The 13,773-nt window shown below is 43.3% G+C and overlaps 3 protein-coding genes and 1 non-coding gene across 4 annotated transcripts; 2 read left to right on the top strand and 2 right to left on the bottom strand.

Annotated features, from left to right (window-relative positions):
* Positions 1 to 372: 372 nt before the first annotated feature.
* On the top strand, positions 373 to 2,648 carry LOC135618639 (L-type lectin-domain containing receptor kinase IX.1-like). Its single transcript, XM_065119698.1, has one exon. It carries the CDS (start codon positions 418 to 420, stop codon positions 2,464 to 2,466), a length of 2,049 nt encoding a protein of 682 aa, XP_064975770.1. The 5' UTR covers positions 373 to 417; the 3' UTR covers positions 2,467 to 2,648.
* A 1,109-nt stretch (positions 2,649 to 3,757) lies between these two features.
* LOC135618349 (uncharacterized) lies at positions 3,758 to 4,450 on the bottom strand. Its single transcript, XM_065119234.1, has 2 exons — positions 4,055 to 4,450; positions 3,758 to 3,983 (listed from the first exon to the last, which is right to left on the bottom strand). The coding sequence occupies exons 1-2, from the start codon at positions 4,364 to 4,366 to the stop codon at positions 3,897 to 3,899; spliced, it is 399 nt and encodes a 132-aa protein (XP_064975306.1). The 5' UTR covers positions 4,367 to 4,450; the 3' UTR covers positions 3,758 to 3,896.
* Positions 4,451 to 6,244: 1,794 nt separating this feature from the next.
* LOC135618640 (L-type lectin-domain containing receptor kinase IX.1-like) lies at positions 6,245 to 8,692 on the top strand. Its single transcript, XM_065119699.1, has one exon. It carries the CDS (start codon positions 6,428 to 6,430, stop codon positions 8,516 to 8,518), a length of 2,091 nt encoding a protein of 696 aa, XP_064975771.1. The 5' UTR covers positions 6,245 to 6,427; the 3' UTR covers positions 8,519 to 8,692.
* A 101-nt stretch (positions 8,693 to 8,793) lies between these two features.
* Positions 8,794 to 8,865, bottom strand: TRNAD-GUC (transfer RNA aspartic acid (anticodon GUC)). Its single transcript has one exon. It is a non-coding gene; the product is annotated as a tRNA-Asp (tRNA).
* Positions 8,866 to 13,773: the final 4,908 nt, after the last annotated feature.

Here is a 13,773-nt window from a genome sequence, read left to right on the forward strand (position 1 = left end):
GGAGGACGGGTTCGATTTAAATTGTTATATAAAATTATATAGATTGATATTAATACGTACAATTTTTATTTTATTTTAATAAAAATGATATCCGGTGGAAATTTTGATTATTCGAGTTGGTCTTCCCTACTAGTAGAAGTATGAAATCATGCATGACGTACATGGAACATGTCGATTGTCTCCTCCGATGACATTTGGGAAGATTCAAAGAGGACTTTCTGCTTATTGGGTGATGACCGTCGCCGTGGTTGATCAATTCCAAGAAGAAAAGGAGTGACAGCACATGCATTTACTTATTCAATTAATTAGAATGGATCGTTGGACTTGGAAACATCGATTCCCCCAACGCTACCTACTTGAACTCCCATTCATCACCTCCCCACCAATTTGCGTCCTTTTTCCTCGAGCTTGTCAGCCATGACGACCTTGTGTGGATCTTGGGTTTTCTCTACCTTCTTCTGCTTGTCAATTGCTGTCCCCTTGGCAACCTCTCTCTCCTTCAACTTCTCTTCTTTCGATCAATCCAGTCTATACAAAATCCGACTACAAGGGAACGCATCCTTCACCACTGAAGGCATACAGCTCACAAGGAATCAGCGGGACGGCAATATCACTGATAGCGTGGGTCGAGTAGCGTACGGGGAGCCGCTGCTCCTGTGGGATCCTGAAACCCGTGAGCTGACTGATTTCACCACTCGTTTTGCCTTCGCCATCAATGATCTGGGTCGATCTTTCTCCGGCGATGGTATCGCTTTCTTCCTGTCGTCGTATCCTTCTGCCATCCCACCCAGTTCGCTCGGCGGCAGCCTCGGCCTCTTCAACAGCACTCCGCTTCCCGCTAACTCAACGATCAATAATACAGTGGCGGTAGAGTTCGATACGTTTAAGAACGACGGCTTTGATATATCCGCCAACCACATCGGAATCGACGTCAACTCCGTCAACTCCTCTGCGGTTGTGGATTGGCGAAGCAATATCAAGAATGGTAATGAGGTAAATGCTTGGGTGAGCTACAACGCCAGCACTCATAACTTGAGCGTCTTGATGACTTACGCTCAAGATGCAGGGTCCGGCAACTCCAGTCTCTCCTACCTCATTGATCTGCGGGATTTTCTACCAGAGAAGGTAGCAGTGGGCTTCTCCGCGGCCACTGGTAGTGGAATCGAGACGCATGCCCTTCTGTCGTGGTCTTTCAACTCGAGTTTGCTACCAAAAAGGAAGAGCAAGATGGGGCTCGTGGTCGGTGTAGTAATCGGGGTAGCGGTCCTAATGGTTGTGTTGGGCTCGCTTGGTTTAATTTTGCGGAGGAGGAGGACCACTGGGAGGGATGCAGAAGATGAAGAGGAGCTGGAATTTGACCGGAACATGGATGACGAGTTCGAAAGAGAAAGAGGGCCAAAGAGGTTCGCTTACCAAGAGCTGGCCGACGCGACGAGGAATTTCTCCGAGGAGGAGAAGCTGGGCGAGGGAGGATTCGGATCGGTGTACAGAGGCTACTTGAAGGATTCGAAGCTTGAAGTGGCAATCAAGAGGATCTCCAGGGGATCCAAACAAGGAAGAAAGGAGTACGTCTCGGAGGTCAAGATCATAAGCCGGCTGAGGCATCGGAACTTGGTGCAGTTGGTGGGTTGGTGCCACGACCGCGGGGAGTTCTCGCTTGTCTACGAGTTCATGCCCAACGGAAGCCTCGATTCCTATCTATACAGCACAGCCAGGCTTCTCGAGTGGCCGGCGAGGCACAGGGTTGCGCTAGGCTTGGCCTCTGCGTTGCTCTATCTCCATGAAGAGTGGGAGCAGTGCGTGGTGCATCGCGACGTCAAACCCAGCAACGTCATGCTGGATTCAGCGTTCAACGCCAAGCTGGGAGATTTTGGGCTGGCAAGGCTGGTCGACCACGATCGCGGCTCGCAGACGACGGTGTTGGCAGGCACGATGGGGTACTTGGCCCCCGAGTGCGTCAACACCGGCAAGGCCAGCAAGGAGTCTGATGTTTACAGCTTCGGAATCTTGGCGCTGGAGATCGCATGTGGACGAAGGCCTGTGCAGCTGATGGAGCAGGCGAGCAAGGTGAGACTCGTGGAATGGGTGTGGGAGCTCTACGGCAGGAGAAGATTACTTGAAGCGGCCGATGAGAAGCTGGGTGGCGTCTTCGACGAGAAGCAGATGGAGTGCTTGATGGTTGTGGGGTTGTGGTGTGCTCATCCTGATTACGATCGACGCCCATCGATCAAACAGGTGATCAACGTGCTTAACCTCGAGGCTCCATTGCCGGAGCTCCCACCGTCGATGCCGGTGCCGATGTATTACGCGCCTCCCATCGAGGCGTACAGGTTCTCCTACGCATCCTCTGCTGCAGGAACAACGAGCGCGAGTTCTGCATCCACAGCCTGCGTTACCGACTCTTCCAACTCGAACATGTCTCGAGGATCATCGTCAACGACATCGCACCTACTGAAATTTCAGTGAGGCCGGCACCAAACACGCCGGTTCATATTACGATGCATTTTTTTAACCAAAACCATAATGATGATGTTGTAAGAAGGCGTAAATGACAATAATTCATGATGATTATAGATTTTTCTGAAAAATTGGCTATCATGACAATCCAAATATTCCTTTTATGAAATCTTAATGACCGTGGATGCTGATTTAATATTGTGCAAATGTATCAATCATGATAATTAAAATATCTTTATTTGTTGCTAGAAGAATTCAGCCCGAACATCTAGAAGAATTCATCATGTCTTCGTGATGAAGACAAAGGCCAAATGTATTCAAGGTGTATGAGTTAAGAAAACTTTGACTCGTGTGACCAGAAATATGTTACGACGGAAGTATAAAGCTAAATGTGCTTGAGACTTATGAGTCGAAAAAACTCACCCATGTGAAGAAAAATCCACTCATAATGGAGGCATAAAGTAAAATATACCCGAGGTGCATAAGTCGAGAAACCTTACTTATGTAAGAAAATATACCATGACAGAAGCATAAGGCAAAATAAATAATTATGATTATGATTATAATTATACCCGAGGCGCAGATGGCGCAGATGTTACGAAACCTTACTTAAGTGGTCGATGGTCAAAATCACGATGGCTAAAATAAATCTTAACCTTTATCTTTGATTATGATTATACATTCCTTCTCCACTTGGTAAATAGTGATGTTTGCTATTAAGGGAGAATATTGTTGATGTCTTGATTAACTTGGCGTGGATTGAACTCGCAGCAGCAGCTGAGACGATCCTCCGCTGTTCGATCTATCACCTCCCTTTCACCCTGCTACATCTGCTACAGCCAGTTAAACTCTCCTCCTCTTTTGCAATCTTTATATATATTGATCTCCACATGCATCGACTCAACTGTTTAACTCTTGGATATTATTCTTCTATTATTATTATTAGTAATCGTCTGAGAAAAAATCAATCATCGTCTGTTTTCTCCAGAAATTTATTAGACATGGATTGATTAAGAAGTGGAAGTACTTTGGTTGACAGAGACTGGAATGGAGAGAGACTGACCTGCACTTCTTTCAGCATTTGGATTATGTTATGTTGTTTTTTTCTTGTTTCTCTTCGGTTATCACTGTGTTCATTGTATTCATGGTTTTCCTATGACGGATTGTAGTGTGCTGTTGTAATCAAGATGTACTTGATGTTATAAGGAATGAATCACTCATGTCGCATCTTTATCTCCTCTTCTAGTTTATCTCACGCAGAATACATTGCACCACATTTAATTCAGTTTATAAAGCCAAGTTCAACTCAACTCTCTGTTCTTGATGATCCTGCAAGTCGATCGGGAAAAGAACTGATGGCATACTAGCCGATGCAGGAATACAAATAAAAAAGCAGTAGAGATGTGATGCACTAATATAACTGGAAACTATATCTTGGATTATAATGCCGGCAGCATCATCTGCAGCGGCGATCTTCCATGGACTTTGAAGCGCTTCGCCGCTGCCCTCGACACCCTCTCCCACCCCTGCAAAAACTTCATGTGGTCATATGAAATCCCAGACGCCGACATTCTGTACTACGGGGATGAAGCATTACCAGCCTTGACGAAGGAACTGGAGAGAGGTCTAAGCTCTTCCTAGTAGCTTTCTGCTTCTTGTACGTGAGCTTTGCTTTCACTCTACGGGGCATCACTGGAGATCCAGCCAAGAGTTTCTTCCGGGCGTCGTTGAGGAGCAGCGAAGCCGGTCCATGGCGGCCGATTCCGCCGCCGCGGGGGAGCAAGGGAGACCATATCCCGCTTTGGGAGTAGTCGAAGTCGAAGGCGGAGTTGTCCGGGAACTTGTCGAGGAGGACCCTGGACATGGTCGGCTCCAGGTACTTCACCGTGATGACGCGCTCCACCGTCATGGCTCTAGCAGCTGAGGAAACGGAGTTTTGGGGTGGCTTGTGGTGGTGGAGAATGGTTTGCAGAGGGAAGGAGGGAGAGAGCGATGGGAAATAAAACACCAAGGTAGAAGCGACCGTTGCTTCTCTGTGTTAGTATTGGGGGAATCCGACCGTTGGGATTTGGCATCAATGGGTCCCGTGCGGAATCCAATAGCAAGGTGGGTAGTCGAAACGGGTGCGTTGTGAAGCGGGATGAAGTGTTTCTGGTGCATCCCGCTTGAGGTGGCTCAGGTATGATGTTTTCGACTGGGTCCCACGCTACGCCTCCAATCATAAGACAGGTAAGTGGGACGGGCAAATTAATGAGGGTGATGGGCAACATAGGTGGAGTTGAATCTCCCACGTGTGTTTGGTTCGATTCCATTCCACTAGTTGTCTTCTAAGTCAACATAATTCCCGGTGTCATCTGGTCTGGCACGAACCGAATTGCCGGATAGCAATGGTCAACATTTGATTTTTTGGTTGGAAATTTCCATCCATTCTTATTTCCTTTGGAAAAACAACAGTGATTATTATTCATCTTAAGATAATCTAAACACGGAAATGTCGTTTTCGTTATTCGTGTGTGGATCACCAAACCATGACAGAAAAAAGACTTCTTCGTGTTCTTATCTGATAACACGTTCGACCCTGTCAGCATGATGGAGATGGCAGTGGCTCCGATCCGATGAATCCACTATGGTCAAAGTCTTTATCGTTGTTTAAGACTTGACATCAGAGGACTAGAAGCTGCCCGCGAAGTCTTCCGTCAAGGATAGCAGCCACACCAAGAAAGCTGGTGCGATGCAACCTCGTGCATTTGGTTTCAATCACTTCCATCACGCTCAATCAAACTTCCATGACGTTGCTGTTCTTCTTTTCCGCTTGGGATTATGAGGTCATCCCAATTGGACCAGTTCCTAAAGAAGATTGATGTCGATTTCTATTTTTTTCCCCTGCAAATGTCAAGGATGAAAGGACGTGTCTACATTCTAAATGGAGCCATAAATTTCCCACTTCATATTCACTGTTGCATGGGACAACCTTCTTCGGAATTTTCCTCCTCTCTTCTGTTCTCCATTAATTTGCGTCCTTCTACAGCAGAAGACACTAGTATCAGTCTTTGAAAATGTTTCTTTGTTGTTTCCTGCTTGTCAATTATTCTCTCTTTCTCTCTCTCTGTCTCTCTCTCTCTCTCTCTCCAGTCTATGTAAAACCCAATTAACAGGAGAACCAGCTTAATGAGAAAACTCATTCTGAACATGATTAGAAATATAAAGAGATCTACTATTATTTGGTTGATATTTAGATATAATTAAGAATATACTTTTGAGATTTCTTTTTGATATTTGAGAAGAATTCAATTAACTTTCTATATCATATTGTTTAAATTCTTTATTTTTCATGTGAACAAGAAAACTAAAATCATTGACTTAGTAAATATGTTAGCAGATTTTATAATGAATTAGGCAGAAAAAATATTCTACGATAAAATATTTTCCCTTTCGTTTCGTTACTCAAGATAAACTTGGTTGGGTGTGAAGTCTGTCATCGTTTTTCCTCTAGCCACTGTGTTTATGGCAGGCGCCCATAGATGCAGCATCACTCTAATTTTCCTGGTGGAAAGGTTAAAAGATATGCTACTTGTCATGAAACCGATCACTTTTTTAGCAGGAAGAAGACATCCTACAAGATTATTTTTGATCCACGTATATTTAAACTTTGAACACTTCAATGTCGTGTTTATGAGGGTTTCAGGGAAGCTGCAATGGCAGCCGCTCATGTCTTGTCCGTAATAGTTGTGACAGTGTCATTAACATGATGTCTCCCCATGCGCAAATAGTTCCGACTTTAAGTCGTCCACATCCGTCGGGACATTTCCTGCACCTGTTGATCGATGGCTTGTTTCAGTCAACGCTTCGGGGGTTGTTGTAGAGCAAGATTTAGCAGCCTTCTTCTCGGCAATCAGCCCCCCTGCAGATCTCGTGGTGGTAGCAGCAGCAGCAGCCATCTGATCTGTGTTGGTCCTTGTGGTACCTAGCCATGGTGGTTCATCGATCAAGCAGCATGTTGTCTGCTCTCTTTTGCTTGTGGATCGTTGTACCTTCGGCCACCTGCCTCTCCTTCAATCTCTCTTTTCTTGATCCCGCAAGTCGCTCCGGAATCGAGCTGCAAGGCAATGCAACCTGGAACAGCACCGATGGCATTCAGCTCACCAACGACACCATCATCTACAACGTGGGGAGAGCGGTGTACCGAGAGCCGCTGCTCCTGTGGGATGCCCGCACCAAGGCGATGTCCGATTTCACCACCCATTTTTCCTTCATCATCCGTAACTCTTCGAATACTTCATCGTCCGGCGATGGCCTCGCGTTCTTCATGGCGCCGTATCCTTCTCCTCTCCTCCTCGATTCCTCCGGTGGCCCTCTCGGCATCTTCAAAAGAGGCTCCTTGAATTCTACTGTCCCGACGGTGGCGGTCGAGTTCGACACCTACCAAAACGAATGGGATGTGGACGACCACCACGTTGGGATCGATGTCAACTCGATCGTCTCACAGAAGGTTGCGAGCTGGAACGGCAGTCTCAAGACTGGGATGCTGGCGAATGCATGGGTGAGCTACGACGCCATCACTCGTAATCTGAGCGTCTTCCTCACTTATGCCGACAACCCTGTTTTCGCTGGTGATTCCGTCCTCCACACCGTCATCGATCTGCGGGATCACCTACCGGCAAACGTTACAGTAGGCTTCTCGGCGGCCACTGGTCAGGTGACCGAGACGCATGCCGTTCTATCGTGGTCTTTCAGCTCGAGTCTGCAACCAAGAAGCATTCCGCCGCCGACGGCTCCGACAGCATCGGATGCAGCGAAAAGTAAGAGCAAGACGGGGCTCATAGTCGGTTTGGTGATCGGAGCAGGGGCTCTGATGCTCATGCCGGGCTTGCTGTTGTTCGTTCTGTGGAGGAGGAGGAGGAAGTCCCGCCGCAGGAATGCAGCAGATCGTGAAGAGGACATGGATTTCGATCAAACCACGGATGATGATTTCACGGGAAACAGAGGGCCAAAGAGGTTCGCGTACAAAGACCTGGCTCGTGCAACGAGGAACTTCTCCGACGAGGGTAAGCTAGGGGAGGGAGGATTCGGGTCGGTCTACAGAGGTCACTTGAAAGATCTGAAGCTTGATGTGGCCATTAAGAGGGTCTCTCGGGAGTCGCGACAGGGAAGGAAGGAGTACGTCTCCGAGGTCAAGATCATAAGCCGGCTGAGGCACCGGAACCTGGTGCAACTGGTGGGCTGGTGCCATGACCGCGGAGAATTCTTGCTCGTCTACGAGTTCATGCCCAACGGAAGCCTCGATTCCTATCTGTACAGCCCCGCAGCAGGTCTGGGGTGGCCGGCGCGGCACAAGATAGCGCTGGGCCTCGCCTCTGCTCTGCTCTATCTGCACGAGGAGTGGGAGCAGTGCGTGATGCACCGCGACGTCAAGCCCAGCAACATCATGCTGGACTCCGCGTTCAACGCCAAGCTGGGAGATTTCGGGCTCGCCCGGCTCGTCGACCACGATCGCAACTTGCAGACGACGGACTTGGCCGGCACGAGAGTCTACATCGCCCCCGAATGCTTCTACACCGGCAAACCCAGCAAAGAGTCGGACGTTTACAGCTTCGGCATCGTCGCGTTGGAGATCGCATGCGGTCGAAGGCCGGTGGAACTCAAGGAGAAGGACCCGGGCAAGGAAATACTGGTGGAATGGGTTTGGGAGCTCTACGGACGAAGAACGATCCTGGAAGCAGCAGACGCGAGGCTCAACGGCGACTTCGACGAGACGCAGATGGAGTGCTTGATGGTGGTAGGGTTATGGTGTGCTCATCCGGATTACAACGTGCGGCCATCGATCCGACAGGCCATCAACGCGCTTAATCTCGAGACTCCACTGCCGGAGCTCCCCCCCAAGATGCCGGTGCCCATGTACTACACGCCGTGGAGTGATGTGAGCCAGTCTCTGCATGCGTCGTCTCTCGCCACGACAACTTCGATTACTGCGAAGTCGGCACCGACGGGCTCCTCCAGTATGTCTCCGAGTTCGTCTCACTTGCTGAAGTCGCCCAACACTTCGGCCGTGATTTCCACATGACTATGTGGATCGAGAAGTTTCTCTGTTTCGGTAGTGCAGTTTGTCGAGCGTCGTAATAATGAAGATAATAGTGGGAATTGCAGCGTATGCAATACCGTAATGTTGGTGTTTACTTGATTCCTAAGTTCACAGGATTTATGTTGCAATGGACTCTTGATCTGAATGTTCATACAAGATTAAATGATGTTATAGTAGTGAAACCAATCGTAACATTCTATCATCATCATCTTATTAATTTGGCAAAAATATCAATTCATTATCTTACAAAATTGAAACGCCGTTGCCGGGGATCGAACCCGGGTCACCCGCGTGACAGGCGGGAATACTCACCACTATACTACAACGACTTGACATTTATTGGTGACAACTCTATTTATTTAATGACGAATCTTCCTGGACTTCTGCAACCAATGCAACGTCAGAAGCAAGAACAAGTCAACAGAGGTGTCTTCTCTGGATTCTCCATCTTTTAAGGAAGCTGCATGTTTAGAAGAGCAGACGTGAAGGGAGTTGAAGAGAGACCATGGGACTGCGGCCCATTACGATGACAAGCGTGCATGGACATGGTAGAAGAGCAGAAACACTATTTCTATCAAGAGAAAGCAAAGTTTGCTTGCACCTTCTGTTTTGCTGAAAGCCCAACACGTTGGAACCTTCACGTGAATCGATTTCTTGTCCCCTCGTGGAACGGTGGAAGCAGTAGCATGAAGCATAGATCACGAAGAGAAAGGAAATCTGAAGAAGAAAGAGAATGGAAAGAGAAGTAAAGAAAAGATAAAACCCGATCAGCCACCAGAGACAGAGTTGACACCAAGAAACAAGCAACCTTTGGGTGAAGAAAAGACGCAAGCGCTCAAATGAGATAACCAAATTGTTCTTCCTTCTTCTTCGTTTTATCTTACCGAAACAGCTAAATTGGAAAAAGCCTCTCAGATGAACAGCCAATGGATTGTTTGGTGATAAATCCTTTCTTCTTACTTGGCCATCTAATCCTTGGTTTTGTCCCATAAGAAAGCACCAAATCTTTTCTTTAATGATGGTTTATATCTTTCTGTCATACGAGCATAAGCAAGCTTACCTGCATGCATGAGTGACAGGGTATATGGTTCTTCATTATTGGCAAAAACAATGAAGTAAATGCTGCAGTGTACATACGATCAATCGTAGAAGACTAGCGAACATATTTGCTGCCGTTTTGAGGCGTCAAGGAAGCACAGTGACACCTCTTGATTAGTTGCTTATCACTGTGAATTCCTACCTGCTGCATACCTGATCAAACTCTCTGGCTTCTTGAAGAATGTTCCTCCCTCTTTCGTCTTTGGACTTGCTATTGTTTAGTGTCATGTGTTGGATGATGACAAAGAACAAGGACAACCATGGAGCAGTAGTAGAATTGAGTATAAGACAAGCCAGGAAATGGTCCATGCACCTTGCAGCATCAAGGGACCTTCACATAAACTTGTGACCAAAACGTTGCCAAGCTGCCCGTGCCCGAGACGTTGCCAAGCTACCACTTCGCCCTGAGCTAACTGAGCAGATACTGTAGGTCCCCCTTTGACAAAAGTTGATCGGACGAAGTCATAGGTCGGATTTGAGCTCCAAGAAAAGGATAACTCATTGATTTTTTTATAAAAAATGGCAACATGTTTGCTTGGTCCGTAGAAAAATCTACCGGTGACATCACATATATAATGAAAAAATAGAAACAAAAATAATTTATTTTCACAATAAGATTCGTCATCATGCAAAGCTTAATACACAAAAATCGTGAAACTGAAGATAACGTCCTAACATCTCGACTACGATGTAAATGTTCCCTAATAATTATTATTCATCTTAAGCTAATCTAAACACAGAAATGTCATTTTTGTTATTTGTGTGTGGATTACTAAAGCATGACAAAAAAACTCTTCTTCGTGTTCTTCTTTGATAACACATTCAACCTTATCAGCATGATGGAGATGATAGTGGCTCCAATCCGATGAATCTACTATGATCAACATCTTTATTATTTTTTAAGAATTAACATCATAGTGTTAGATTATATGGTCCTTTATAATTTCATAAGATATATAATAAAACTAATTAGATTTTGATGATATATATTGACCAATACAAAAGAAGTTCATATTATAGTAGAATTCTTTAAGGATGCTTTTGATAGAAAGAATTTTCTTAATAACTCGTCCTAAACCATTTGTTCTCACCTATAAATAGATAAAATATCTAGGGACTAAATGACTTATCTCATAGAGGACGTAGTTGAGAGATTATAATTTCTCTCTCAATCTCCCTAAATTATCAATCTAAGTGGTACTGTAAAAGAATAATAAATAAAAAAAGATAATCTAGTTCTCATTACAAATTAATAGCAATTTGAGATCTAAAGATAATGCTTAGATCACACGAAGATCCATAACATAAAAATAAGTATCGTAAAAGTTAATCAAATATTATTTGATTTTAATTTTAACATAATTTTTTTTTATATTACATATAACATTTTAAATGTAATTTTATATTACATATAATATTTTATATTTCAATTCTAATTTTATGCTTACACAAGGACGATAACCTGCCAACGAAGTCTTCCGTTAAGGATAGCAGCCACACCAAGAAAACATGTACGATGCAACCTCGTGCATTTGATTTCAATCCACTTCCATCACGCTCAATCAATCAAACTTCCATGACGTTGCTGTTCTTCTTTTCCACTAGGGATTATGAGGCCATCGACCACCCTAAGCCGTCTGAATGAAGCTTTTATTTTGTTGACCAGTTCCAAAAGAAGATTGATGTCGATTTCTATTTGTTTTCCCTGCAAATGTCAAGGATGAAAAGACGTGTCTACACTCCATAAATTTCCCACCTCATATTCACCGTTGCATGGGACAACCTTCTTCTCTCTTCGGGATTTGTCCTCCACTCTTCTATTCTCCATTAATTTGCGTCCTTCTACTGGAAGAATTAATTGTCCGGGTCCTGTTCAGCAAATGTTTCTTCGTTGTTTCCTGCTTGTCAATTATTCTCTCTCTCTCTCTCTCTCTCTCTCTCTCTCTCTCTCTCTCTCTCGTCTATGCAAAACCCAACTAACAGGAGAATCAGTAATGAGAAAATTTATTCTGAACATAATTAGAAATATATAAAGAATTTGAATCTTTTAAAAAAAGATCTACTATTATTTGGTTGAAATTTAGATATAATTGGGGAATATATTTTTGAGATTTCTTTTTGATGTTTGAGAAGAGTTCCATTAACTTCCTAGATCATATTATTTAATTTTTCTATTTTTCATTTGATCATGAAAATTAAAGTCATTAACTTAGTAATTTTTTTTAAATTTTTTAGTGTCGATAATAAATCTAGTGTCATTTGATCTAACTCGATTTAAGATAATATACCCAAAAGATTCAAAGTGACTTGATGGATAATTCAAATGTGTGTTGATCAATAAAAAAATTAAGGTTACTTGAGATGCCTAATAAGTTAATAGTGAGATGAAAAATAAAATTATATATGAACAACCGAGTAAGTTAGCAGATTTTATAATGAATTAGGCAGAAAAAATATTCTACGATAAAATATTTTCCCTGATTTCGTTACTAAGATAAACTTAGTAACTGTATTTATGGCAGACACCCATAGAAGACTCTGATTTTTATTTAAGGAAGAAAACATCCTACAAGATCATTTTTGAGAAATTTAGGTTAATTTGATCCGTGTTTATTTCCTTTGACCACTTCAATGTCGTGTTCATGAGGGTTTCATCGAACCTGCAATGGCAGCCGCTCATGTCTTGTCCTTAATAATTGTGATAGTATCGAAGATGATAAAAATTAAAGATAGAGGAAATGGTGTTTCTCATTAATATATACTTCCTATTTATATAGATTAGAACGAAGAATTTTGAAAAGTGAGATTTTCTTATATAATTAGAAAAATCTTATCTGGTATCATGCCAATGATGCTCCTATCAAGGATGTCGATCTTGGACTGATGTAATACAAATAGTTTATGAGCGAGAGACTTCGTGAGTAAGTTTGAAAGTCGATAGTAATATGTTTCATGCGGGAGTGGAACACTGAATTGACACATAGATAAATAGCTCTGACATTATCACAATATATTATAGAAATAGGAGTGGAATTGATGTTGAATTCCTTGAGTAGATTTGTGACCCAACAACGGCAATGGTGATGACACAATATTCAGCTTCAGTTGTAGACCGTGTAATTGTCTTTTGCCTCTTAGAACTCCAACTGATTGGATTAGCTCCCAAGAAAATAATATACCCCGATATGGATATTCTATCATCAAAGTTTCCTACCTAATCAACATCAGCAAAAGCATGGAGATGAAGTCAAGAGTATTTGAGGAGAAAGAGACCATGATTGATGGCCCCTTTAAGATATCACAAGATTCGTTTGACTACAGACCAATGCATAGTAGATGGTTGCTACATAAATTATGATAATTTATTTACTGCAAATGAGATGTTTGGACGGGTGAGAGCTAAGTATTGTAAAGAGCCAACTACTTATCAGTATTAAGTGGCTTTCGTAGTATGACTTCCGTCAGATAATTTGAGTGATTCACCAGTAGAGAGGGGAGTTGTAACCGTATTTATGTCTTGCATGTTTGTCTTTAATAATAAATCTTAAATATACTTTCTTTGTAATAGGAAGAGAACTAAAGATATACATGTTGCTTCTATGCCAAGAAAATAGTTCAATATTCTTAGATCTTTATGGGAGAATCGATCTGTCAATTACTTGATGAATGCCTAGATCTCTATAGAATTAGTGCTTGTGACAATAATATCATCTACATACACAAGAATATATAGTGCCTCTATATTGTTGTTGTAGAAATAACGATGTATCAGATTTGGAGTTGATAAAGCCAACTGAAGTAAAAAACAAGCCAAGTTCAGTGTACTAGGCTCTTGGAGCCTGATGAAATCCATAAATAATTTTTTATAGTTTGCAAACATGCCTTGATACTGAGGATGGATAAAACCAAGAGGTTGCTGCATAAAGACATCTTCAGTTAGAGTCCCCTGTAAAAAAATATTATTAACATCCAATTATCATAATTGCTAGCCTTTAGTGGTGGATAGACTCAGGATAAATCAGATTATTGTGGGCTTAACAACTAGACTGAATATCTCAGTGAAATCAACTCCAGGTCGTTGATGAAACTTTTTAGCGACTAGACGTGCTTTATATCGGGCAACAAATTCATTTGGGTTT

The sequence above is a fragment of the Musa acuminata genome, chromosome BXJ2-8, assembly GCF_036884655.1.
Source record: "Musa acuminata AAA Group cultivar baxijiao chromosome BXJ2-8, Cavendish_Baxijiao_AAA, whole genome shotgun sequence".
NCBI lineage: Eukaryota > Viridiplantae > Streptophyta > Magnoliopsida > Zingiberales > Musaceae > Musa > Musa acuminata.